This window comes from Ursus arctos, unplaced genomic scaffold, assembly GCF_023065955.2.
Source record: "Ursus arctos isolate Adak ecotype North America unplaced genomic scaffold, UrsArc2.0 scaffold_33, whole genome shotgun sequence".
NCBI classification, from domain to species: domain Eukaryota; kingdom Metazoa; phylum Chordata; class Mammalia; order Carnivora; family Ursidae; genus Ursus; species Ursus arctos.
The window spans coordinates 10,871,999-10,899,516 of NW_026623019.1; the positions used below are offsets into that span (position 1 = coordinate 10,871,999).

At 39.2% G+C, this 27,518-nt stretch overlaps 2 protein-coding genes across 7 annotated transcripts in view; both read left to right on the plus strand.

Annotated features, from left to right (window-relative positions):
- MAMDC2 (MAM domain containing 2) overlaps positions 1-27,518 on the plus strand; it is a 374,048-nt gene that overhangs the window by 41,316 nt on the left and 305,214 nt on the right. For 3 of the 5 annotated variants that reach the window (XM_057305609.1, XM_057305608.1, XM_044391280.3), the window contains exon 1: positions 17,422-17,500. The exons of 1 other annotated variant lie outside the window; for it this stretch is intronic. The gene's annotated coding sequence lies outside the window, so the exon portion shown is untranslated. Of the gene's footprint in view, positions 1-17,413; positions 17,501-27,518 lie in introns of those variants that run through there. One more of the 5 variants, XM_048218280.2, reaches the window with a different exon arrangement.
- Positions 1-27,518, plus strand: part of CFAP95 (cilia and flagella associated protein 95) — a 113,057-nt gene that overhangs the window by 41,316 nt on the left and 44,223 nt on the right. Inside the window, exon 2 of one of the 2 annotated variants that reach the window (XM_026519349.3) lies at positions 17,392-17,500. The exons of the other annotated variant lie outside the window; for it this stretch is intronic. Coding sequence (XP_026375134.1) covers positions 17,392-17,500 — 109 coding nt within the window. The remainder of the gene's footprint in view (positions 1-17,391; positions 17,501-27,518) is intronic. 2 annotated transcript variants of the gene reach the window in all.

Consider the following 27,518-nt stretch of genomic DNA (forward strand, 5'->3'; position numbering starts at 1 on the left):
CCTCTCTTTTATACTTTAGAAAGGCCCATAGGTAAAAGTCTATAGAATGGCACAAATTTATAATAAAACCAGAATCAATTCTCATAGCCATGATCCTGATACAACAGGACGACACTGAAGCGTGTTTGCTCATCTCTATATAAGTGAGCTTAGAGGAGTATAATGTACTCTTCTTCTGATTTGAATGGTGAAGAATTTAAAATTGGAAGCTAAACTTGTGCTCTTCCTACTTGCAGTGCATAACTTACCAGGGACTGACAGGTACTAAGAAGATTTTAAGTTTATATAGGGACAAATGAATTTATACTTTAAAGAGATATTTTTATTTCTTAACTTGTGCTTAAAAAAAACAATTCTAAATTATAATATCATGTGACCATTTGGGATGATGTAATAGTAGACCAATGACATGCAAATATATTCACCATCAAGTGGGTAGCAGAATTAGAAATTTGCACACAACTCAGATGCACATAGAAAATTTATGTTCTAAAATTGATCCTCATGGCTTTTCAATTGTTAGTTACTAGGAAAAAATTCAAACTTGCCAACTAAAGGGTATCTGTTTCTTCAAGTTTAAACAGCTTGTTTTAACTTAAAATAGTCTCTCAGAATGGTGCCCACTATTTCTGAGTCCGTCATCCTCCACACTCTCCTTTCCCCAGTGGCATCTGTGTGCGTGTGAGGGACTGAGGTTGTATGTTATTTTGGTGGTGGGGCATGAGGCCCCCAGATTATGCGTAGGTCCTTGTTCTTGATCACCTCATCCTTTGTCCAACTTCTAGGCCTGCTTCTGGTGAATTTGTGACTAATCCACTTTGTTTGTTGAAGACCCGATGCGTCTGCTTACAGACTTACTTCCACTTTGGCTCTTGCTGGCATTACAGATCCCCATGTCATACTTATCCTCCCCATGCCCCTGATTTAGGCTGATCACCCCGTAGCCCCTGTGGTAGGGGCACCTCATCCCTCAACACAGCAGCCCTGCAGCGGCACTCTGACAGCTTCCATCGAATACCCTGTGGAGAGGGTGTGTGCATGCGGGATTCTTGCCCGGGAGTGTTTACTCCCATTGGCCTGAGAATTACTTTTTTCTTTCACTTTCTAAAGTGACCTGCTTTAAAAGATAAATTGTAAGGTCACCCTATCTGAGCTATGTTTGGGAACTTCTGGGTCTTGTTAATAGCAGCATAAGAAATTTCAACCTTTTATGTCTCTGCAATGACTTTCAAGAAAAGTATCTCACTTAGGACTCCAAAATTCCATCTTGTTAGTCAGAAGTTAATCAGCCTGTGCTTTATTTTCCTTCATATTCCTGTCAAAACAATCCCAAATCTTCCCAAGAAAAATGTGGATGCCTCAGATTTATTAAAGCAAAGGTTATTTTACAAGTTAAACAAAGAAAAGTAAAAAGATGAATATTTGAAGATACAGTCTCACTATAAGTAAAAAAACAAACAAAAACAAAAACCAGGATGTAATGAATTCCTTTGTTAAAGGTATATGCTGATATGCATTGAAAAGAGATTGAAAGGACATTCAACATAACAAAATACATATTACTGGATGGTAGGTAGATTTGTGGATTATTTGTCTTTTTCGTTTTTCCTCTTTGCCACTTCTACATTTTCCATAATGAACGTGTATTATCTTCATAAGAGGAATAAAGTAAAATTACTTTAAAAAATTTGATATCATTTGCTACAGCTTTTCCCCTGAAGCAGCCATTCTCTAAATGATCAGAATGTAGACACAGTGCTTCGTCTCTTTTAGAGTCTGAGTCACTCTTCATGGTTTATTATGAGTCTTTTTAAAATATCCTTTTAATTGCTAGTTTTATGTTGGGTAAAAAGGATGATGTTATTCACATTCATTCGGATTAACCGCCCTTTCATTCTTGTCTCTGTTCTATAATGGTAGATCCTACGCCACAGTTATTTTTAATCGAGTCCTACATTCTCGTTCCTCAACATACGCACATAACCACAAATGACTTTGAATGTAGTAGTTTGGGGGGGAAGCACCTTATTTTCTATTTTTAAGATGAAATCCAGGACACACTGCATCCTTTTGCCCTGACTGAATTTTTCTTTCAATGCTATTCTCTTTTATGAAATTTCAATCAAATTCTCTTCCTGAAAACTGGTGGTTATAGAGTTCTTGTGCCTTGACCTTTATGTGAGTTTTTGCTTAACTTACCTGGCGACCAAAATAAAACATCTTGCAAGTTCTGCTTGCAAGATGAACCCTTGTAGGGTAGAATGTTACGGGATAGGCATTTCCACATGTACATGCACTTGGATTAGGAAAGACCATTGCTGTATACAAGTCCCTCTGCCTGAGCCTATCCTCTACTTACTCTTGGGACCATCTCCCACCTGAGCCATAGGAGCCACCAAAGACCACTCCGCATGAAGGTAAGAGCATGGGGCATGAGGGAGGAGGTGAGAGGAACATGGGGCCTAGTGACAATTTCATAAGGTGAGCTTCAGTCTGTGGATACTGTGATACCCAGGCTTAGGGCTCAAAGTTTTGTTGTTGTTTTTATGTAAGCTTCACATCCAGCGTGGAGGTCAACACAGGCCTTGAACTCATGACCCTGAGATCAAGAGTTGGACACTTAACCAACTGAGCCACCCAGGTGCCACGGGCTCACGTTTTTTAATAGCACTAGAACTAGTATTATTCGATAAACTACTCTGAGTTGGCCAGGGAAGCCACCTTTTGGTACTATTTTCTGTGTGTACTGGTCAGACTTCTTTTGATTACAAGTGACAGATACTCAGCTTGCGCTAGCCTAAGGAAACAAGAGAATGAGTCAGCTCATTATATTCATGGAATGGTTGATTACCAGATAGGAAGGAAGACAAGGGTGCAGCTCCACCTTAGGAACAACTGTTTTCAAATGCAAACTGGTCTCCTTTAATTTCTCTTGTCCCCTCCTCTTTGTGTGTTTGCTTCATCTTATCATTGAAAACATGGCTGCTGCAGTTCTGGAATTTGTATCTTACATTTTTATCCTACAAAAAAAAAAAAAAGAGAGAGAGATTGGTTTTAAGGTATTATCAGTTCTGCATACAAAATTTTCAGTTTAGATGTGCATTCTCAGGCCAAGTATCTGGGTTCATCCAAATAGGTAGGCTTAGGTGGAAATATGTCAGCTCTCCAATAACCATGAGATATGATGGATATACCCAGGAGAAAGGAGTGCTGAGCTCAAAATCCTGTAGATGTCTACTATATTCCATTTTGTATACTAGAGATATCTACTCTATCTGCTATATCCTATAGATAGCTATTGTAGTAGAGAATGAATTCCATGTTCCAAACACCCAATTTTATAACAAAAGTTTAGAATATACACATTAATATATTAGGAATTTCCTACATTGGCTGTTACTTTGACTTTAAACTTTCACCACCCCACCCAACCAGCACCTACACAATGCATTTTAAAAATTTGATTTTAGGTATAATATAGACATTAGATAAACATATTTTTACAATGCTTTGAAAAAGTTCTGAGTAGATTTGAATATTGTATTACTGTTTTTGCTAGACACTAATCTTTTACTACTGTTTCCCTTATTTCATTTTGAAATAAATTACATTTTAATGCTCTGAGTCACACGGTGTTATTTCTTTGTTTTAACTTAACCAAGTTTTGATGCATTAACCATTAATTGGTAGAAGAATTTATCTTTGTCTTTGGTAAGATGTTAGATCCCCAATCAGATTGTTCTAGGTTCAATCAAATGGAAGAATTAACATAATTATTATTTATTTATTGCAAAGAATTTAGCTTTCTTTTATAGAAAGTGGTTGGAAGAAGAGGTGCCTAGGTGGCTCAGTCGGTTGGGTGTCTGCCTTTGACTTGGGTCGTGATACCGGGGTCCTGGGATTGAGCCCCATGTCATCCGTCTCCCTGCTCAGCGGGGAGCTTGCTTCTCCCTCTCCCTCTACTGCTCCCCCTGCTTGTGCTCTCACTCTCTATCTCTGTCAAATGAATAAATAAAATCTTTTAAGAAAATAAAAATAAAATAAAGTGATAGAATATTTTGAAATTAAAATGTACGAATGACTTGTCAAAATTTTTTAAACACTTGGAAAAATACTGAGATGCTCAGGCAGGAGCCAGAAGTATTAAATCAGCTTTTTTAAAAAAATTACTTAAAAATATTTTATTTCTGGGGCACCTGGGTGGCACAGCAGTTAAGCATCTGCCTTCGGCTCAGGGCGTGATCCCGGCGTTATGGGATCAAGCCCCACATCAGTCTCCTCCGCTATGAGCCTGCTTCTTCCTCTCCCACTCCCCCTGCTTGTGTTCCCTCTCTCGCTGGCTGTCTCTCTCTCTGTCAAACAAATAAATAAAATCTTTAAAATATATATATATATATATATATATTATTTCTAAATAGCTCTTTTTTTGAATAGCATTTGTTTAAAAAATATATTTATTATTAAACCACTGCTATGTTGCAGGCACTCTGCTGAGTCTGGGATTTGACAGTGAGGTCAAGATTACTGTGAGATAGGAGTAGGGAAGGCTGACCAGGCAAATACTATGCACTGTGCATGCTAGGATCAGGGTAAGCAGGATGCTCTGGAAACATTCAAGGGGAGCACTTAGGCCTACTGGACCAGGTCAAGTTCTCTAGAGGAAGCTGTTCTAGCTCCTAGGGTTCACGTATAGAACTAAGATGACACATCAGTTAGTTGTCAACTGAAAGCATTACTACCCCTTCCAGTAGAGTGTTTGGTAATAGGTGTGGGCATTTTTTATTGCATAATTACCAGTCCCTAGTGATGTCAATTGTGTGATTACAAGAATTGTGACTTTTAGTTGTAGTGAGGGTTATAGCATCTTAATAGCATTTAATCATCTGTCTGTATGATGCCTAAATTACATATCCATAACATATCTAAGGCCAACACATTCAGGTTAGCTAATTTACATATGGTCATTCAAACAAGGGTGTGAACAACAAAACTCCTAATAGATCACAGAAAAAGAATTCTCTGCATAATAATCCTAGCTTTCAGAGCTTAGTGGCACCTGCTCTCATTGTAGAGGTGTACGCCGACAAAGCAACCAAAATTTCTTTGAAGGCAGTTTCCTACAGGTTAACGTACTGTGGTCTTCTTTCTAGACCTTGAAAGAAGTGTATGTATCATGCGATTTAGTAGAGAAATCTAGTCTGGATAGATTGCATGTTTTTTTTTTAGTTGCATTATTTTGTATATTAACCTTTTTTTTTTAAGATTTATTTATATGAAAGAGAGAGCAAGAGAGAGCAGGGGGAGGGGCATAGGGAGAAGGAGAGAGAGAATCTCAAGCTAACTCGCGGCTGAGCATGGAGCCTGACATGAGGCTCTGTCTCGAGACCTTGAGACCATGAGCTGAAATCAAGAGTTGGTCGCCTAACTGACTGAGCCATTCAGACTCCCCTGTATGTTAAACAATCTTACAATAAATATAAATAATTTGGAAAAGCTGCCTGTGGTTGTTTTACACTTATGTCAAAATGAGTATAGTGAATGTAACGTGACCCATTATAGGTCCTATTGACCCTATTTATGTCCTTGTACTTCTGACACCTGAGGAGATCAAGGCATGTCAAACATCCTGCTAGACATTAAGGTACAAATAAGAAATTTCCTTCCATAGTAAAATCATCTGGGCATGATACTGTTTGATGGATAACTCTCTTTTTTCTTTGACACCTTTCTCTGTTTCTTCTTTGGGAATTGTCTATTTAGACTTTCTGTCTCTACCGAGGACAATTTTGGTAAATTGCTTTTCATAGAGAGTTATGTGTGCCATCTAGCTTTCCAAATATATTTGCATAGAGTTATAGAAAGTAGTCTTTAGTGCTTTTAAATTTTTTCTTCTATTTTGATGGTTACTCCTATTCTTAACAACCTTATAAGGATACAACTCACATACTATACATATCACCCTTTTAAGGTGTATAATTTGATGGCTTTCAGTGTATTGACCAAGTTGTACATCTATCAACACAATTTTAGAGCATTTTAGATAGATTTTAGAACATTTTAATTAACTTAAGAAGAAATACCGTTCCTTTTAGCTGTTACTTCTGAATCGCCTCAACCCTCAAGCTCTAGGAACCATTAACCTTCTTTCTGTCTCTATAGATTTGCCTATTCTGGACATTTCATATGAATGGAATAAAATAATATAAAATAATATATGGTCCTATGTGACTGGCTTCTTTTACTTAGCATAATGTTTTCAAGTTTCACCCATGTTGTAGCAGGGATCAATACTTCATTCCTTTTTATTGCCTAATAATATTCCACAGTGTGGATATTATATTCCTCTACTCCGTTTATATATCCCCTGCCCTTTTCCTTGATTTTTTAGATGTGTCTATTTCGCTTACTTATTCATTTATTCTGTTTTCTAACTTATTGAATTCTGCATTTAACTACTCTTTTATCTTGAATTATTATATCATTCTGGATTCTTTTGGCTTTCTTGTTCTTTTTTCTGTGTTTTTGAATTATATGTTTTACTTATTTTCAGTGTTTCATTTTTATTGATTAAAGTACTGAAAGCTTAGAATTTTTTTCTGGGTACTGCTATAGCTGTATCTTATGGATTCCTGTAAGTGGTATTTCAATTTATTGGTATCTTTTAGAAATTCAACAATTTAAGTTTATGTTGATCTTTGATCTTTGAAGTGTTTAAGTATGTTCAGATTAAAGAAGGATTTCTTTAAAAATGTGTTATAAATTTTTAGTTTTATTGAATTGTCAGTTATATCTTTCACGCATAATAAAATATTTTTTCTAAATTTTTATAAAAGTTCCATGTGCACTGTATGTAGTATTTAGGCAGTCACTGAATGCTGGCTTCACACTCCATGTGCAGACTATGTTCACCTATTTATCCAAGGATAATGACCCAAATTCTATCCAGTCACAGGTCAAAATTTCAAGATCTCCACATGTTATACTATTGTCTTTCTACTAAGTCTAGCTGTAGACTAGCTGTACTCTACTTGATTCAGAAAACCATAAAGAAAAAGGACAGATTTTCTGCTCCCAGTGCACACTGGTGGGACAGGGACCAGATAACTGTAGTAAGCACTCTTGCTCAGGAAGAGGAGGTATGGAAGTGACAGGACTGTCATTGGTCCACAGTCATTCTTTTTTTTTTTTTTCATTTTTTATTTTTTTAAATTTTTGTTATGTTAGTCACCATACAGTATATAATTAGTTTTTGTTGTAGTGTTTCTTTTTTTTTTAATCTAATGCGTAAGACTGGATATTTATTGTATTAGCATTTTCTTTTTTTAATAATAATTTTTTATTATATTTTGTTAGTCACCATACAGTACATCCCTAGTTTTTGATGTAAAGTTCCATGATTCATTACTTGCGTATAACACCCAGTGCAATACGTGCCCTCCTTAATACCCGTCACCGGCCTATCCCATTCCCCCACCCTCTCCCCTCTGAAGCCCTCAGTCTGTTTCCCAGAGTCCATAGTCTCTCATGGTTCATTCCCCCTTCTGTTTACTCCCCCTTTCTTCTTCCCTTTCTTCTCCTACGATCTTCCTACTACTTATGTTTCATAAATGAGTGAAACCATATGATAATTGTCTTTCCCTGCTTGGCCCACAGTCATTCTTAAATCCCGTCCAGCACACATTGTTAAAGAGCCCTACGCTCGTGTCAGGAATGTTCCTTGTTAGACCCCCATTCTGCTTTCTGGAAGCAGCTTCCCTTTCTCATTGTTCTCTGTAGTCCTTGGCTCTGCCCTGTGTGTGGTCTTTTCTATTATTCTTGACCACATCTGCAACGGATGTTGTAGACTGTGCCCTCCTGTGAACTCAGTTCATTTCCTAGTTCCAAAAGTTTGGGGGCCAAAGAATATTTTTTTAAAAGATTTATTTATTTGTTTTAGAGAGAGAGAGCTCGGGGTGGGCAGGAGCAGAAGGAGAGGAGAGACTCTCAAGCAGCCTCCCTGCTGAATGCCGAGCTCAAAGGGGCGGCGGGTGGGGGGGGGGCGCTCTATCCCACAACTCATGAGATCATTACCTGAACCAAACCAAGAGTCAGGTGCTTAACCAAATGAGCCACCCAGGCCCTCCTCCAAAGAATATTTTAAATATTGAGGAGTTAAAGGATTTTATATTCAGACTCCTGGCTTATTTGGAAGAACAATTTTTAGGAACTTCATAAGTTTATTTGTTTGAATTCAGTCAATTCCAACTGGTAGTAATCTTACTCGCAATTCTTTCTAGACAAAGTTCCGCTGTATTTCTTTATATTTCTTTACTTTTTCTCCTATAATAAATACCTTGAATACCACTTTGAGACCGCTGTAGTTACAGAAATCAGAAACCCTGGGAATTCTGTTTGACAATCTCCTTAGACAGATATTTGCTTAGATGCAGCTTAATTCTTTGGGAGCATCTAACAATAGGATGAACTTTGCTGCAAGGCTCAGCTTTGATAGAACTTTGTCTCAAAAAGATCTTTCTGAGCTTTCTTTCTTACTGTTTGAGATCTAAAAGTTGCTGGTGCTTCTAGCATTTCAGGCCCCAAATTTCAGGACTCCTTCATTTCCCTTTACCTTCTTGTAAACCAGCCAGTTTACTGAATTTACCTCTCTCTCTTTTATAAGTACATTGGCAAAAAACAATCGCAGTTCACACATGGAACTTTTTCCCAATCTCTTTCTTGGTCTCTCTAGGTACATGAGTCGACTTTTTGCTTCCTGTAGTCATGAAATGTTTTGCTGTTCTAGCCTGCAATACCAGTTTCCTTTTGTCTTTGCCTGGCTTTTAGCCAATGCCATACACTTTAGATTTTTGTTACAGTAGTACCCACCCCACTTCTGGTACTGATTTCTGTGTTAGAATAGGCTAAACTTAATCTGTGATATCAGCCCCCCCGAATCTCAGTGGCTTAACACATAAAGGTTTATTTCCTGCTCACACAAAGTCAACTGTAAGTTTTTGGTGGAGAGCAGGCATTCCTCCACTTGGGAACTCTGGGATTCAGGCTGATTCTGGCTCTGTCCTCTAGAAAGTCATTGACTACTCTGGTGGAGGAGGAAAGAATTGAGAATTGTACAGGAGCTTTCACTGTCACAGAAAGGGCACATATTATTTCTGCTCATATTTATTTTGTTATCCAGAACTAGTCAGATGGCCCCACTAACTGCAAGAGAGCTGGGAATTTTAACCTCTTGTATTCCCAGGAAAGAAGGAGAAATTACATTGGTGAGCACAATGACTATCACATATGGAAGACTTTCTTATAAAACTCACTCCTAGGTGGATTCTAGGACTAGATTTTTGTTCTTCTAGCCCTGAAGTCCTTGCCCATGTACAGTGTTGGCTAATGCATTGAAGGCATCAGCAGTTTGGGGTTTTTGAAATTCTACTTAACTCTTTGGTTACAGGCTTTCATCCAAAGATTGACCTGGAAGTTCCGCCATTGGACTCTCAGCTCTTAAATACTTTAAATGTGTTGGGATTTAAAAACGATATATTTTATCTAGCATTTTCCATTGTTTTCAGTGAATTTATTTGCATAACCATGGAAATATAATTTATCCGTCACTCCAAGAGTTCCTACCTCTGACCAATCTCATTAGTGAGATTTCTCCCTACAGCCTCTTATCTTCACTTTTTCCACTTGTCTTTGACAAATTCTTTTGTTCCACTTGTCTTTGAATGGATCTTGGCTGCTTATGGGAGCCCTTGCACATGGTGTGGTTTGGGAATTATAACTTCTGACTTTGCCAAAAATTTAGTTTGCTTTTAATTTTTCCATTTCCTTTGTTGCTTTTTGAATGATTTCTAGGAAGAGTTGGGGAAAATGCTCATTTGTATAACTATGTTCATAATGGAAGAATACTTAAACTTTAGATTCTATTTATGAAGAAAGGCTTGTTCATTCATTTCTAATGTGAATGAAATGAATTGCTTTGAAACCAAAGAACCTTGTAATATCTAGTCAATATGCGTTGCTCATGGGTTCACAAAAGTGTGCATTAAAATGGGCCCGAAGCTTATATAATATAATCTTTTTTTTTTTTTAAGATTTTATTTATTTATAAATTTGACAGAGAGAGACAGCCAGCGAGAGAGGGAACACAAGCAGGGGGAGTGGGAGAGGAGGAAGCAGGCTCCTAGCGGAGGAGCCTGACGTGGGGCTCGATCCCAGAACGCCGGGATCACGCCCTGAGCCGAAGGCAGGCGCGTAACGACTGCGCCACCCAGGTGCCCCTATAATCTTTTGATATTATTCTGGAATAGTTAATTCAAATTATTTAAACCAGTAGTATTAAGACTATAGGGAAGGAGCTCATACAAGTAATCAGGTGTTTGCTTTTTGTTTTGCAGGGGGACAAACTGGTCTTCATGCTACTCACGAAAGATATACTGTCAAGGTTTTCTGTGGACTACTGTAATTACTAATGTATAATACATTTAAAAAACTCTGTCTCTCTTTAGTCTCACTCTTCTACCTCCCAGAGTGTCTTTGGCCAGTCCATATAAGTTGATTCTGGAGGGGAGGATCAAAGAAACCCTGAGAAACATCCTAGGATTTTAAGAACATTGCGAACCAATTGTTGAAACGTGGAATAGCAGAATGTCCTGATCCTGATTTGACCAGGACAGTCCTGGTTTTCACCACTCCCAGTGTACTTAGTACCTCATTTCCCTCTGAAAGTGTTCCAGGTGGATCAATCAATTACAGTGTCACCCTGTCTAATACCCGTCCCTTCAGCTGTTTTCAAAGTCATGTGTTTGGCAGTTACTCAGACCAACAACATTCATTTAACATTTAAACTGTTTAGACACAGGCTCCCACTACTATATTCTTTTTTGTTTCCTCTCAATATTCTCCATAGGGCTTCCAGTTTCTGAAGATTTTCTATTAAGAAAATCCATAATAATGATGGGTTTTATTTACATGCCACTCAGTATATGTCCAGTGAAGAAAATGACTTCACTTATCTGCCTTCGTCAAATGGTTTTCTTTTGAGTGCAGTTTAGGCTTCAGATTCTGTGGTTTCAGGTTATAGATGCACAAATCACATAGAGCAGGAGACATTGAAAACCAAAGTCCCTCTTCATAAGTTTGAAATGTCACCATTTCTCCCAAGGACATAAGGTTTTCTTTATGACTCTGCAAATACCTCTAAAAGTGTTCATTTGTCAGTTTGATGAATGTGCCACTAAAATAACATTACCTTGGCATGTAAATCATTTTCCCATGAAATCTTTAAAGAGCATTGTCAAATGTTTCTTTGTAGCCTTTGATTCTATTGGTTTTATGCTTCTGAGGTGTCAGGAAATAGAGCTGACTCTCTGGGGTAATTTTCTTTTAAAGTTCGAGATAGCAGATGTTTATAAAACCTAATAGAAAAGGTATCTTTCTCTTCTCATGTGGGTTAGATTTATATCAGAAAATACAATAACTGACAGAGTAGTTGTGAATTACATTAATAATTCTAAAATTTAAAATTAATATATTCTTCCATCTGGAGTCTTAACTAAACATTTTTAACATCTTTGAAATCCGCAAAGAAAATGTGTCTCTTGTCAAGTAACTAGAAGCTAGAAGGGCTGGGATTTTCATTGTTCTCATATCAGATATTGCTCAGATTCACACCCCCATTGCAATCAGTGTTATGCATATGTATGTTGAGAGCTTTCCCATTCAGCAAGTAGATTTATAATTCCTCTGGAGACAAGTTTTTGTTGCAACGGACTAGCATCTCTATATGCATAATCACTTCTTCTTTATGTGTGTTTTTGCAGAGTGAGCTGGGATGCTCTTTATTTTTATGGACACATTTGAAAGCCTCTGCTTTCAACATTTATATTAAGGTGACAGTAACACAATGTAAGAACATTCAATCAATCAATCATTGAAGATTTAATGAGTATTTATAATGTGTTAGACTATGCTGGGCCCTGAGAACACAAAGATGAATAAAGAATAATTCCTGTATCTGAGATACTCCTAGTCTAATGAGAAGGCAGATTCATTAATGCATAATTATAAAGAAAAAAATCTGAAAGGTGGAGCAGAGATAAATGTTTTGTTGCAAACCCCCACTTCATTTCCCCCACATAGATGTGGGACCACGGAAAGTGAGTGTAAACTTTAGTGTAACTTGAGTGTCACTTGGTCCACTAGAGTACGACTTGCAAGTAGAATCTTATGGCCTGACCCCACCCTGTCCTCCACTGGGAGCTGGACCAGTCTGGCTTGGAGCAGCCTGAGGGGAGCTGCAGGTCCTTGCCCGAGAATGCTCTGGACTATGTTTGTTTAGTTCTGCAACTCACTTTAGGGTCCGTATGTGTTTACTCAAAGGGGGCTTGCAGATCCAATTTTATGTGGAGTGATCCAGCTCTTATGATAGGAAACCTAAGCTCCCAGACGAACCCAGAAACAGACCCTTGTCTCTCGACAAGGCATTACTTGAGATTACACATTAGGTTTGAAAAGATAGGAAGAACAGGATCTCAAGGGTTCAGGTGATTGTAGAGTTGGTGGTAGGAAGTTACATACCAACTGTATATGTTGGGCATTTGTCCAGAATAGGACCTGCTCGTGCTATCTTTGACCTACTAGATTGTATTGACCTTAATCCCCTTTGAAGCAGTCTAATATGGCATTTTTGACAACAGGGTCATAGTTTCAACCTCCTTTTCATACAGTTGGCAGCTCTGATCCTGTCCTTTCAGTCCTTTCCCCATTCCCAATTCTATTCTTACTCATACTGTCTCTTCCACAACAGGGTAGAGAATGCAAGCTTCATCTCTTATAATTGAGGATGTTTTACATAAAAATTTCTTATATAAAGAAAGTCACAACACTCAGCTCTGGCCTTGATAGAGCAAGGTCCTAAGAAAAGGCGAGGCTGCTTATCAAGGAAGGTACTGGCACTGATGGCAGGGAGCCCTGTGGACCCTTCTCTCAGCAAGGAGGTCAGCCAGTACCTGCATGCTTTGCATGGAAGACATAGTTCTTCCTTCAGTCAGCAGCATGGAATACCTGTATTCAAGCAGCTTTGACCTTGAACTGACTGCTCACCAGCTGCTGTCAAATTCATGTCTGGGCAAATTAATATCTGCAGAAGCCAGTCAGTAGACGAGACCAGTACTGGTCAACAATGACCTTATTACTAATTCAAGGTGATAAGACTAACTGTAAAGACAACGTAGCAAGTTTTTTGTATGGCTAAATTTATTCGGTTTAAAGGACTCTGAGTTTGTTTTTAGTTTTCTTTGGTGTTAGAGGTCCTCCTATTCAAGACAGTAGATGGTCATTTTATTTTTAATGTTTTTGTCAAAACAAAAGTTGGCAATTTTATGTTGGTTCTATGAATTTGGAGGGAATGTTTTGCTGTTCCATGAAACAGGTTTGGGAACCACTGATCTAAGAGTCTGGTGTATAACTGTTCCCTGGAACTTTCTTAACCTTGATACTTTTGACATTTTGAGCCAGATATTTCTTTGTTATGGGGGGCCGGTTGTTCTGTGCATGGTAGGGTGTTTAACAGTATCACTGGCCTCTACCCACTGGATACCAGTGACAACCCACCCCACCCTGATGCAACAACTCAAAATGTCTTCAGACATTGGCCAATGTCTTAAGATGAGTTGAGGGTGGGGGCGGTGAGGTAGGGGGTGTGCTCAAAAAGTTTGAAAGTTACTGCTCCAGAAACATTGTAAAGTTTATTTTATTATTATTATTTTTATTTCATTAGTTTCTCAAAATGAATTTCTATTACAATAAATGACAGGTTATGGCCGGTTATATGGTGACCATTAATAAATGCAGGTAGCAAGGAGAACAAGGCTATATAAAGTATATATGTATTTATATTTTACTTTATTATTATTATAATACCTTGATACATGTCTCATAAAGATGCTGTAAAGTTTAACTGGCATTAACAAAGCATTGAAAAACACCTGACTAAAGCATATGGTAGATAGACACAATATTATTACACATAATAATATTTTGCAATTACATGTCACTTGTCACTTGAGATTCTCAATCCATTGATTCGTTTGTTTCCTCAGTGTATGATTCTCAGTTCGTCTCAGGGAAACTGAGGCACGAGCCAGTGTTCACCTGACATAGTAAAATCAAGAATTAATTGAGTCTGTCATTTTCTTTATAGTACCCTAATCACTTTTACTATATTTTTATACATATTAAATGTGTATTTAGTATATAGTAAATATTTATATTTTATATACTTTATAATTTTTAAACATGTTTAATTCTCTTTGCTAGGGGGGCAGTCTCTTAGAAGTAGGGCTGGTCTTCTTTAACTGTGTATTTCTCAGAGCCTGCAGACTGTGGGCACAACATTTGTGGGCAACTGGCAGGCATTAGGGGATGCTAATTGTATTAGCTCAGTTCTCCACAGAAAGATTTCATTAGAGATTCAAGTTTTCAATGCTGGACTTTTAGTACTGAGATTGTTGTAAGTAAAGGAACATATCTGCATCATTTGTAATAATCTAGTTATAATACAACTTAAAATATATGGTACATTCTGGGGCGCCTGGGTGGCACAGCGGTTAAGCGTCTGCCTTCGGCTCAGGGCGTGATCCCAGAGTTCTGGGATCGAGCCCCACATCAGGCTCTTCCTCTATGAGCCTGCTTCTTCCTCTCCCACTCCCCCTGCTTGTGTTCCCTCTCTCGCTGGCTGTCTCTCTCTCTGTCGAATAAATAAATAAAATCTTAAAAAAAATATATATATGGTACATTCTGACTCTCCTGGACAGTAATTATCTTTGCCTTCATGGGCTCCTTCCTCCATTAAAAAAGTTAAAAAATGATGGTTTATAACTACAGTGGTGTAAAGATGGATACAATCTAAGATGGATTATATTCTTTTTTTGCTGATTAAAAAATAGTTAAGACACTCTCATGTTTTAAAACACTCTATACCCTGGGCACTGTGCCCATGGTGAATGGTAAAGAAGTAAGCACTAGGATCACACCTTGAAATGTTAACTGTGCTTTTCCTCTTCATTCTTAGGCTCCCAGGGAGATATTCTGGTTTTATTGCCTCAGGGAAGAAAGACTCAGCAGGCAACAAAAACACCAACTTCTTGGGCTTGGGGTTCAAAAACTTGGGTCTTAGGATGATGCCATAGATTTGGAAGAATAGATGAAGAGCCAGGCTACCCTGTCCCATGGTAGATGAAGAGTTCATGAACTGAAGATGGAGGGCATCAGAGAAGTTGAAAATGTGTGGGTTTGTCTGGGACCCCAAATTGGAAAGGTTAAAGCTTTAGAGATTCTTGAGCAGAGGGGACCTATCACTGCCTAGCCCTCCATTCCCAGGATAATGGTTTTGGAGCTGTTGAATTGTGAGGCTTGTGCGTATCCCCCAAGCCCAGTGTGGGGTGGGAGGCAGGCAAACAGCTCAGGGGCCAGGGAGACAGCTCAGGAATGGCATCTGTTTTCCAGGAACCCTGGGTGGACAGGGGCACATGAAGGTTCTTGGTGGCCAGATAATGGCCTGCTTGTGGTAGAGGGCCAGTCTAGGCAAGAGTCTATGTGGCAGGACCAGAAGGGCATAGCAGATGTGCATGGATCCATAATGGAAGACCACAGGAGAATTAGGAGGTTTCCACCGATGTCAACAGGAGAGATGATGACAACAAAGATGGTTTCTTGGCATTGTGGCACCACACAGGCCCTTGAGAATGGGAAGAGATGCAGAATTGACCAAGATTAAGGTTTTTCCATCTTGGCAGTATGAGCACTTGGAAAAGAAATTAAGTACAATTATGGAAAAAATAAAGTTGCAATTCTTGTACACCAAAATTTTTTAAAGCTGGATTAGTATATTCATTATACATAGGTATTTATGATACTTCAGTATTTGAAGGACCTTCTGCTTTTATTTTTTTCATTTTGCAAAAATCTTACTGGTATTATTTCTGTCCTCATTTTACACAGGTGGAAATGGAAACGCAGAAAGGTTAAGTGACTTGCGCAGAGTCACACAGCTAGGACATGAGCAATGACTCAAACCCATGGCCCCATTTACTCTACCACTCTTGGTTCTTTATGTTGTTCAATATTCCCCCTAAAGACTGAAGTGAGAGCTTCCTGTGAGACTCTCAGAAAATGCTGATATGGTACCAAAATGCTTTTAGTGTTTTGCAATTTAATGCTCAGATGTGAGGAAGGCAGAGGGTTCACATGCCTGAGCTCTGCTGCTCCACCCTGGGCTCCCTTGCTGCTGTGTTCTATGCAGTGTTCTGCTCTCATCTCAGAGGCAGAGAGGTAAGGGAGTAGTTTGAATGCAGTGCAGGGTCCCAGCCCCAGTACAGTGGGGCGAGGTGGGGGGTCAGGCCCGACTTAGAGTGTCCCATCCAGGTGAGTGAATGCTGTTCTGCTTCCATGACCCTGTGCCCACACTGTAGAATTTTCTTGTTTGTTTGTATCTTTCATCAGGGTGTGAGCAATGAAGGCAGGGACTGCATCTGGCTTTGTCCCCATTGCATCCCTTTCCTGGCATGTAGTAGGTACTTAAAATATTGACTGAATGAATGGACAATTGGATGGGTGGATGGGTGGATGAATTTTGGCATACCTCAATATCCCTTACACAGTCCTAGCCCTGTATCCCTCAATAGCAAGGCCCCTTTTGAGGGATGTTGGGGTTCAGCTTCCTTTATCTTACCCAAGAAAGCTATGTAGAAACAGCTCCGTCTGCTGTAAGCTGCTCTGCTTCTTTTTCCTCCCCTCTTCCCAAATCTCTCCTTTATTATTATTTCTATGCATCCTTTTAGTCAAGATGTTTGGAATATTTTTCCCTCTTCCATCTACATGTTCTTTCCAGCTTATGTTTAATTGTCAGCTTCCTTTAAACCCTCTTTAGAAGCAGGAAGCACATGTTATAAATCCATATGAGCAGATACTTTGCTCTTTCTCATTTTGAAAAAAAACTTTTAATTAAAATTCATCGTAGAAAAAATTGCTAAAGTGGCAAGTTGCCTTTCTAATTTACTACCATGTCTTTTTTTAGAATTTACTTTTGGTAACAAATCTTCATTATTAAGTAAGGTTCACTTCACTGGAGTTACTGAGTAATTGCTGTGTTGGATAAGTATTGTTCTCATGATATTATTAGTTTTATCACATGTGCTAAGTTGTTTTTAGGAGGTAGCCTCAGTGTTACTTGAAAAGAGATGGTAAATACTTTATATATTCCACATCCAGTGAATTTATAATTAAAACAATGTCACAAATACAGTAAATTTTCATTGGATAATTTAAAAAAATTTTTTAAATGCAATATGTGATTTAAAAAAGCTTCATCCCTTAACAGATTCTAATTTATTTTTTAAGGCACCATGACAGAGAAGCCTATCCGAAAGATTATGATATAGAGGGTCCTGAGGACATAAAAAAACTGTGTAATTCAACATATTGGCGACTTGGAACTGATGAACCCCCAGTAAGTAGCTGCTGCTGATTTCTTTAGATCTGGACACTTTCTCCTAGTGAAACATGGAAAAATAAAGGGAGGAGTTCTTTGTTGGTGCCACCCCTCCATGCTGTGTTGGGTACTTAGGCAGGTAACTTAGTCGCTGGGTGCTTTAGTGACCTTACCTGTAAAATGTGCACGTGTCATAAGGTTATTGGAGAAATTAAATGAGATGAAGCAAATCAAGTGGTTAACTCAGTGCCTGGCACATAGCAAGTGCTCAAGAAATTATTCTTGCTGTTATGATGCTGTTGCTGCAGCCACAGCATTTTGTTCCATGTCTGCTTTAACCTTCACAATAACCCTGTAAAGTAGGTAGTATTATCTCCATTTTACAGAGGGGGAGAAACTCTTAGAAGTTAAGTGACTTGCTCAAAGTTCCCAGTTAGGGAGTGGAAGAGTGAGACTTTGAATCCAGTTCTTTGATTTCAAGTGCTTTGTATTTGTCGTAAGGTGGTAGAGTTGTGAGTTATTAAAACACGCTGATATGATTCTCCTAACGTTTATAAGACCCAGTTCCAAGAGGAATATTCATTGCATGGGTACTTCCTGTTTGAATTACCACAAGTGTGTTACTCCTTGGCTATTTAGGTGTCTGTCCAATTTGTGTAAGGCAGGAGCTCACCTCTCCAGAGACCTCCAAATTGTGTCCTACAATGTCAAGAACTTTGGGCTAGTTGAAGACTTAGTTCAGCCCTATAGGATGGCCTTGGGGCTGAAGAGCTGGTAATTTGCCTAGGGCGGACGTGAATGTGTTGAGAACACTGGTTTGTATCACACTCTGCTCCAAAAGGCCGGGCTGTATTGAAATAGGACAAGCCTAGGAAGATCCACAATTCTATGTTGAACATGGGTCCAGAAGATTCTCAGTTTTCCAGGGTAATGAGAATAAATTAGCTTAGCAGGGCTCATGCTTGTTTCTTCCTGCCTTTTATAGTTACAATGGATAGAGAATGATAAGGATAGCCAGGAAAATGGACATTTATTATAAAGATGCAGCTGCCTGGAAGTGGAATCAAGGATACTTACAGGAACCAAGACAGTTCTAAAGCAAGACATCCTCCCCGCCTCCTCTCTCTCTCTCTCTCTCTCTCTCTCTCTCTCTCATACACACACACACACACACACACACACCAGTGTCTCATTGGCATCCTGATTTTGTGCTGCTCAGTGTCTTTTTGCCCTACAGCTCAAATCTCAAGGGCATTCTAATGGTTTCCTCAGTTTCCACATTGGCCTTTTGCCTTTGCACCAGGCTGCCTTTTTGGTCCCTAGCCAGCATATGGAAGGGTTCCCAAGTCTAATGCTCAGCTCTGTCAGTGGCCATTCAGCCCTGCTTCACCAAACCCAGCTTAGCCTTGCTTTCTTGAGCCATGGGGCTGTGTGGTCAGGACAAGAGCAAGTTGGGCAAAGCACGCATTACCTGGCATGCACTTAGCATCTTTGACTCTTTAAAAATATTTATTTTTTATATCCAAGTGAAAATGTTCTTGGTCTCTGGGTTATGGGAGGAAGTTAGATGAAGTGAACTGTGAGATGTAAGAACCTCAAACTTTCATTCCATACATTATACACATTACAGCAGTCAAGCTTCAGGTCTAAGAGATGGTGTCGAAATAGATGATATTTACCTTCTCTGTGACTTTTGTTCATGGTCATTGAAACCTTATCCTTACTGTTCCAGTTTACAGATATATTAGATAGGAATGAAAATAGATCAAGGGGTCAACTATTTTGGACAAAACTGCTATTCTCATATCCTAATAGCAAGTTACATTTTTCTAGACTTTTTGTGTATAAAGCACTTGTTCATCCATCTTCTTTCATGCTCTTCTCAACAAAGTTATAAAGTTGACAAGAAAGGTATTATTATTCCAGTTCTAAACCCAGACCCATTGATTTTAAATGATTCACCCAAGGTCCCAGGTGTAAAAAGGAGGGGGATACAGACACAGAGCCTTCATATTTTCATATATAAGGTGAGATGCTGAATGTTGCAGAAGGATGGATGAGTTCTTCTTCTTGCCCCAGAGTTTTGATAGAGACCTAAACCCTAGAATACTCTCAATAGTTGGTGAAAAACACACATCTTAAAGCAAGATGCTAGACCATCTAGGCAGAACCTGCTAAGATATTCTAAACTAGATTAGGCCAGTACAAGTGATTATGGCCTTGAAGACTAGAGTTCAAGAAGAATTTATTTCATTGTGGCTTACATGTCCTTTCTTCCTCAGTTGACAGGTGTTTCAAGAGAATCAGAGAGATTAATATGTGCATCCTGGAACTTAGAGGACGTAGGGTCTAGGTGTCTGACACTTGTGAAGTCACAAGGCCCACCTGCTGCAGGATTCCATGCCTAAAGCAGCACCTTGGTGGGAAAGTGAGAAACTTAAATCCAATACAGTTAGCAATTTTGATGATTTCACTGGACTGGAAAATTTCATAACTAAAATGAGATCCTTCTCAAGATTGAGGGGCCTAGAAAAGTTATGGGACTTGCTTAAAATTTCCATTAAGTGAAGGGAAAGAACTAGCCATCCATGTGGGATGGAAGAGGCAGCTTGATTAAAATGAAGTTGCTTCATGATTGCATCCTACTGATGGGATAGGATCAATTCAATAAGATGGTTATGTGAACAGTGCCTCATTTCATCCTCTGGACAGCTCTTCGGGCTAGCACTCTAAGTGACCGCATTGTGTAAATGAGGAAACCGAGGCCAGGTGAAGCTCTATCATTTGTTCAAAGTCAAATAGCAAGAAAGTGTATTAAAAATTAGAATCTATTTTTACCCTCTTGTTCCAGAGTCTAAGATCTTAAACGCTTCTCAGACTATCTCTTCGAGGGCCAAGTTGTTCTACTCCCAGCCCAGTGGTCTTTTTACCCCCCAAACACCGCATCCTCCTTGCAGAAAATGAACCTGATTATTTTTTTGCTCTGGCTTGGAAATGTGTTGGGGCATTGGTTTCTTATATCTTATCTATAACCTCTGTCCTGTTTCCTGAATTATGTCCACACACATACTAGCTAGCCCCATTCCCATCTGTTTCCTCTCCTACATGTCTTCTACCATTTTTGGATTTTTCCAATATTGCTGCTGAGTGGTTGCTTTTTTTGTCCACCAGCATTTCTATTCCTCTGTATAAAGTTCTCCTTGCCCTTAAATGCTGCTACTGGGGCTAATGTGAGCATTGTTTATTTGTAACAGGATTTTATTTTATTTTATTTTATTTTATTTTATTTTATTTTATTTTATTTTTAAAGATTTTATTTATGTATTTGACAGAGAGACAGCCAGCGAGAGAGGGAACACAAGCAGGGGGAGTGGGAGAGGAAGAAGCAGGCTCCCAGGGCAGGAACCTGATGCGGGGCTCAATCCCAGAACACCGGGATCACACCCTGAGCCGAAGGCAGACGCTTAACGACTGCACTACCCAGGTGCCCCTGTAACAGGATTTTAAATAGGCCTTTCTTTGTCTTCATTTGAACTCCAAAAGACCACAAACAACTCCATAGCCCCATGTGCCAAAGTGAAATATTAGGCCACTTAGGTGAGACCCTTGAAGGTGGTGCCCTTAGGCCAGTATTAACATGAAGGATATAAGAGGATTGAAATCCAAGAAGCCAAAAGAAAAGTTTGAGAGTAGAAACAGGGTTTTGGAAAAGGTGTAATGCGAGTCTCATCTGCCTGGTGAAGTTAGAAATATGAGGTGCTGGTGATCTTTCCAAAGCAGCAGAGCAGAAAGAGGGGAACTACATGTACATCATTGGTGAGACAAGGATAATTGAGTACTCAGGCCGAGAGGTGTCTTTTGGGGATCAGATGTAGAAGAGAAAGATGACAGAGAGCCATTTCAGAACCTGCCCAAGAGCCTCTTATGTAGGGATGGGAGGGACAGTGACTGGATTTCCAGGGGCTGAGGCAGGACAGTTAAGTCCAGACAGTGGCATCCTGTGTCATGGAACACAACCACTGAATGTTTCCAGAAGGGATCTCTACATCTACAGAACACTCTAAGATAAAGTCAGCTTTGAACATCCATCAGTGCCAGAAAGCATCAGACATCAGACACGCCCAGAGGAAACCAAAACAAGATTATACTTCCACCTTTCTTGCATTTACCTCTCTCCTTCCTCGTATCCCCACACCCACATCTTAAACCCTCAAGAAGCCAGAGGGAGTTGAGGAGTAGGGAAGAAATTTAAGGGGGACAATTGAGAAGAAGCCAACTGTGCCCCCTTTTTCCACTGAGGTATGCCAGGCCAAAGCTGACCTAAACTACAGGAATGAGTATTTCATTTCAAATGAAGTTTTGGTTAGTACCTGGTACTGGGGATTTTACTTACCTCAATGAGACTCCTCTTGGGACAGAAGTAGCCAGAAGATGTTTGTATTATCTGAGAGTTGCCACAGAAATCCTGGCAGTTGTCCTATATTTTATCAAGGAGCATAAGAAAGAATTCGCCTCTCCAAATGCCTATAGATGGGCAGTGATGGAGGAAGAACAGATTTTTTTCTGGTCATATCTACTTACAAGTCCCACTTGTTCAGTGAGCTAGTTGTCCGTTTGTATATAAAAGGGCAGCCCATTCACATCATCCCTCCCTATCCCCTTCCCTTACTTTAGTTTTTCTTCCTGGCATTTAAATCACTGTATATACTTAAAACTTCTTTAGTTGTTAATTGCACATGTCCCTTGACTAGAATACTAGCTCCATGGGAGAAGAGACTTTGGTTTGTTTAGTTCTCTGCTGTATCTCCAGTTCCTAGGATGGTGCCTGGCCCAGAGTGGGTCCTCAATAAATACTTGTGGAAGGAAGAAATGAAGGAAAGAAACAAAGAAAGAAGAAAAGGCAAGAAGGAAGGAAGGGAAGAAAAAAGAAAAAAAGAAAAGGGAAGAAGGAAGGAAAAAAGACTATTCCACAAATATATATTGAGGCCCTATTATTTTGCTAAGTGCTAGAGTAAGAAACAATTCAAAACAAGGTCACTGTACATCAGGAACTCACAGGCTTGTGGGGGAAGTGCAGGTGTACAACCACAGTGGCAACGGTACGATGGATGAAGCTATGATAGGAAGAAGATCAAGATGTGGAGAGGGGCACCCGTGAACTGAGATGCATTGAGGAGAGGATCAGGGATGGCTTCCTAGTGTTGGCTTTCATTTGTTGATGAAATCTGGAAACATACCAGTTAGGTTTCAGTGGTGGCATAATCAGATTCCTACCCCAATGGTCCTTCTGGCTTCGGGAGAGCATGCGGGGCCATGAGGATGCAGTTTCCCAGACAAGCACTCTTTCAAGCCACTGACTTTCTCTGATTGTTTTACAAGTCTAAGCAATTATGGGAAATAGCATTTTAAACTATAGCATTTTGTCTTGGTATTTTATTGAAACTCTATTCAGGTGCTGCTTAACTATACCAGAGTGAGTCCCATGCAAACTAAAATGCTCAGAAGCTCTTCTCTTATGGTTTCGTTCATTTGTAAAGTCCCTCACTCAAGGATCCTCACAACACTACCTCTGTCACGATCAGTATGTAAGACTGCTTTTGTGGAAGGAAACTTCCTCAAAACTGAGAAGAATTAAGTGTGGGGTACATTTGATGCTGTGTCATAGAAGGTGAGAACTTGTCAGACATAAAGGAACAAGGAAAACCGTGAGTGATTTTACTACACAGATTTTTCTTACACGGCTAATGGATCAGTGCCAAGGCATTTCTGGAACTAACAGGACAATGTGGATGAGCAAATTAGGCTAATATTAGTATTAATAGCATTACAGTCATTTTGGACTTTAAAATGGTAAATAAATGAGTCATACAAAAGTGTGCTAACATTCTTTTTATGAATCAATAAAGAATAGCCAAGTAAGTCTCAAATATGAACTATTTTAGTGGATGAAAATATGACATTTAGAAATTAATGACCCTAAAAGGGATATAAAGGGATATAATTATACCAGATCTGAGAAATTCAATTATCATTTACTTAATTGGTTCAGGTATTTTTTTTTCTTTGATTGACATAGTAGAATGGTGTTTTGATCATAAGACTATACTTAGAGATGCTTCTTGCATTCAGATCTAAGTACCTGAAAGAGGCATATGGATCAAATTTTTGTAAATGGAATAATTTTAAATGCCACTGGAGGAGAACCACTTAAACCAGGAAAAAGAAAGATGTTTGGGGTGAGTGGCTGGTGGAGTCAGGGTCTCCTCTTGCTTCAGGTTTCCGTAATGTCTGAGCTGGGAGTTGATGCCAGCAGTTCCAGCATCCTCTCGGGGATCTCCTTTTCCAACATCAGCACAAGTGCACCTGCCTCTTCTGTTTCAGGAATTCTGTATAAAGTTAGGCCAACTGAGTACTTTCCATGTCTACTGACGCAGCTCTGGGTTTATTGATTCAAGTGTGTATCTGCTCTGTCATTTCTAGGAATCTGGGATAGGAATGAATGTAGGCGTCTGCCTTTTTGATCCCGTCACTCTCCTTCATAATTCTTTTTCTATAGCAATAATCATGCCTCATTTAACTCTTAGAGAAACCAGATTTTAATTTTTCAGTATATCAGTTTGCTGAAGCATGTGCACTGTTATGTTGAACAAATGACACTTAGAAGATGCAGTCGTACACACACCTGTATTCTTTGTTTCTGCTGTCTGTTCACCCTACTCTGTGGAGTGAGTACTTTTCTGTACCCCTGGATAAAATGTTATGCAGATTTTATCATTTTTATGGTCACCCTCTGACCATAACAAGTGTATTGGTCTCATTTCAGTAAAGTATCTCATCAAAATGATGAATTTCATTTAAGGTGAAAGATTTTCTCTTCCTCCAGCTAGTCTGCCTCAGGCCGGGGAAGTCTGTAGATGGAAGTGTGTCTGGATGGGGAGGGTTGGCTGATTTTCTAGTTCACTAGTTCTGTTCTTTCCTCCCCTCAGATAACAAGACAACTAAAAGGCTCTCTTGTGATTATTCCACTAATATTCGTTACTTAACTGAGACTGTTTTTGTTACAAGAAACAGTTTTGTTATTTGAGGTGATTATAAGAAATGATAGAACAGGTAGTAGAAAAAAAGAATGAAATTATTTTTCTGATCATACCCCATACGTCCCAGGTGTTCAAAATAATGATGGGGAGCAAGCCTCACTGATTGTCTGAGATCCTTTAAATAATCTCTGTGTGGAACTACTACTGAGTTCTCCTAGACATGAAAACAGCCAGAATTTCTAAGAGCAAAACTGCTGAGAAATAAGAGTCATCCTTTTTTAAAGATAAAGACTTTTTACGAAGTCTCTATACTGCTTGTCGATGATGACGACCTTTTGGCAATGGTACAGAAAAGCTGCAGTTGGTAGGGGAAGTGCTACTTAAGAGGGTAAAATAAAACTCTTCAGTTATGACTGAAGATCTGAGATGATAGATGCCAAGTTCTTTATTCCGAAGTGAGGCCCCACATCTGTCACATAGAACATGCGAAGCATTTGGGCAGTAACTGATTCCAAGCCTCTTGGTCTCTCATCCACCTTGAAGATTAAAAAAAAGAAAGAAAAGGTTGAAATTGAAGAGACCTGGCTGAGAGTATTTGGAATTTGGAAGAGTCCTTTAGAGAGAATTTACATTCTGAGTTCCACCCCTCGTTTCCCATGGGATAAGCTACGTCCTGCTGTAGTGTGGGGCCTCAAGGATATCTGGTGGCAGGGAATTTGAGTAACTGTTACCCTGAAGTTGGGGAACTTGGTTGAGTGAGGTCAGACTTATTCCTGAAGCAGCCTGTGGCATCACACAGGGAACTTGACTTGGAAAGTACCTGCGCTTCCTAAAGTATGGGTCAGAGGAGTCTGCTTTCTGGGGACCCTATAAGCAACATAAGAAAGAAATGTCAGGGGCGCCTGGGTGGCACAGCGGTTAAGCGTCTGCCTTCGGCTCAGGGTGTCATCCCAGCGATCTGGGATCGAGCCCCACATCAGGCTCTTCTGCTATGAGCCTGCTTCTTCCTCTCCCACTCCCCCTGCTTGTGTTCCCTCTCTCGCTGGCTGTCTCTATCTCTGTCAAATAAATAAAAAAAATCTTAAAAAAAAAAAAAAAGAAAGAAATGTCAGTTAGTGATCAACTAAAATGAATCTTTCCAAGAGAGATTCTTCTGGGTGTTAAGTTACCCTCAGCAGAAAGAGTCTGGTTACCCTCAAATGTGGAACTTGAGGGGAAATTATAAATGACTTTCTCTTTCCCTGTACCAGTTACCCAGTTAAAAGTTACTATTCTACTACTGGGATTTCTTAAATGCCACACATATAGGAAGAGTTCATCTTGCAAGATTAGAAGTTGGGACTTTGAGAAAAATTGATACTCAGGAAAATGGGGAATAAGAATGATGTTATGAAGTGAACTTCCTAAACATACATTAGATATATTTTATATTACCATTTGACTCAAGCGAGATCTTATTATGCAAATTTAATGGAAATTTTAGTGATTATCCTGCAAGTTTGTGCTGTGTTAATTTAGCAATCTCACATACCAAATTGCCAATCTCCAGTTTGTGATATATATATATATATATATATATATACATATATAGCTATAAAGTCCAAAAGACTTTTAAACATATGGTAGTGCTTTTATAAATTACCCACCCTTATGTCAGGTTATGAACATTTCTAGACCAAAGTGATTTTTCACATTAAAATGGTGTAGGATTTGGTTTGCCCACATGCAACAGAAACCACAAATCAACAGTGGCTGTTCACATAAGGTTTTATTCTTTTATGTAAAAAGTCTGGATGATAACTGGTCAGGACTGGTATGGAAGTTTGTCAGAAACCTACTCCTAGCTTTCTACCCTCCATCCCTGTGCAGAGCCCAAGATGGCTGCCAGAAACCTGTCATTATGTCCACATTTCACGCAGGAGGAAAAGGAAAAAAGAAGCGGGACCTTTCCTGGAGGTTGAATAAATTACTTCCATTTATGCCTCGTTGTTCAGAACCAGTCACTGGTCATATTTAAGTATGAAGGAGACTAGAGTGCACTTGCTGTGATGAGCACCAGGTGTTGTATGGAAGTATTGAATCACTATATTGTACACTTGAAACTAATATTACAACATATGTTAACTAACTGGAATTTAAATAAAAACTTTAAACTTTTTTTTTTTTTTAAATAAAGGAACTGGAAAATGTAGTCTGAAACATCAGGTCCCCACCTAAAATTTTGGAGTTCTAATACTGATGAAGATGGGAGGTCTAAAATTGAAGGACAGCATTTGCCCCTGATACAGGAAATAGAGGTTAAGAGTGGGTGCTGGAGACAGATGGCTTCTCTTTCATTCTTGGCTCCACCCCTTACTAGGTTGTAACTTTGATCAAGAGTCTGAAACTTTCCACGTCTTTATTTCCTCGGGTGTGAAGTGGGAATAGTAGAGTTTTCATGAATACTTAATGTGAAGACATTTAGAATAGTGTCTAGCTGTGTGCTCTTGTCATTACCATTATCCCCATGATTTACTGCAACTCACTAAGCTGTAGTCAGTCGAGCTTCTGGAGTTTGTCTACTACACTAGCCTGGCACTTCACAGATGTGGATCGATGAATGAATAAGTCAGGCTGCATGTTTTGAATTGTAGAACTTCTACTTTCTCGCTGGTTTACCTGGGCCTTGCTTATTCTGTTTCAGCCTCAGTTTTTCCTTCCTTAAAATGAAGATAAACTATGCCAAGTGTTTTTCCTTTCTCCCTTCAGATCTACTTTCCCTCCTTCTCAACCCTACTCTGCCACAGAGGCTGACCTTTATGGACAGCTTCAGTGATCTTCCTTGCCCTCTGGCTTTCTGTTGGGATTAGCCTGTGGAAGGCACTGACAGGTGCCTTTGGGTCAGCCTTGCACATGAAAACAAAATGGTGCCTAGTAATTTTTTTTCCCAAAAGAAAGGTCTTATTTTTGTTAAAGTGTATAATATGAAGCTCAATACAGTATCTCTTACCATTGACCTG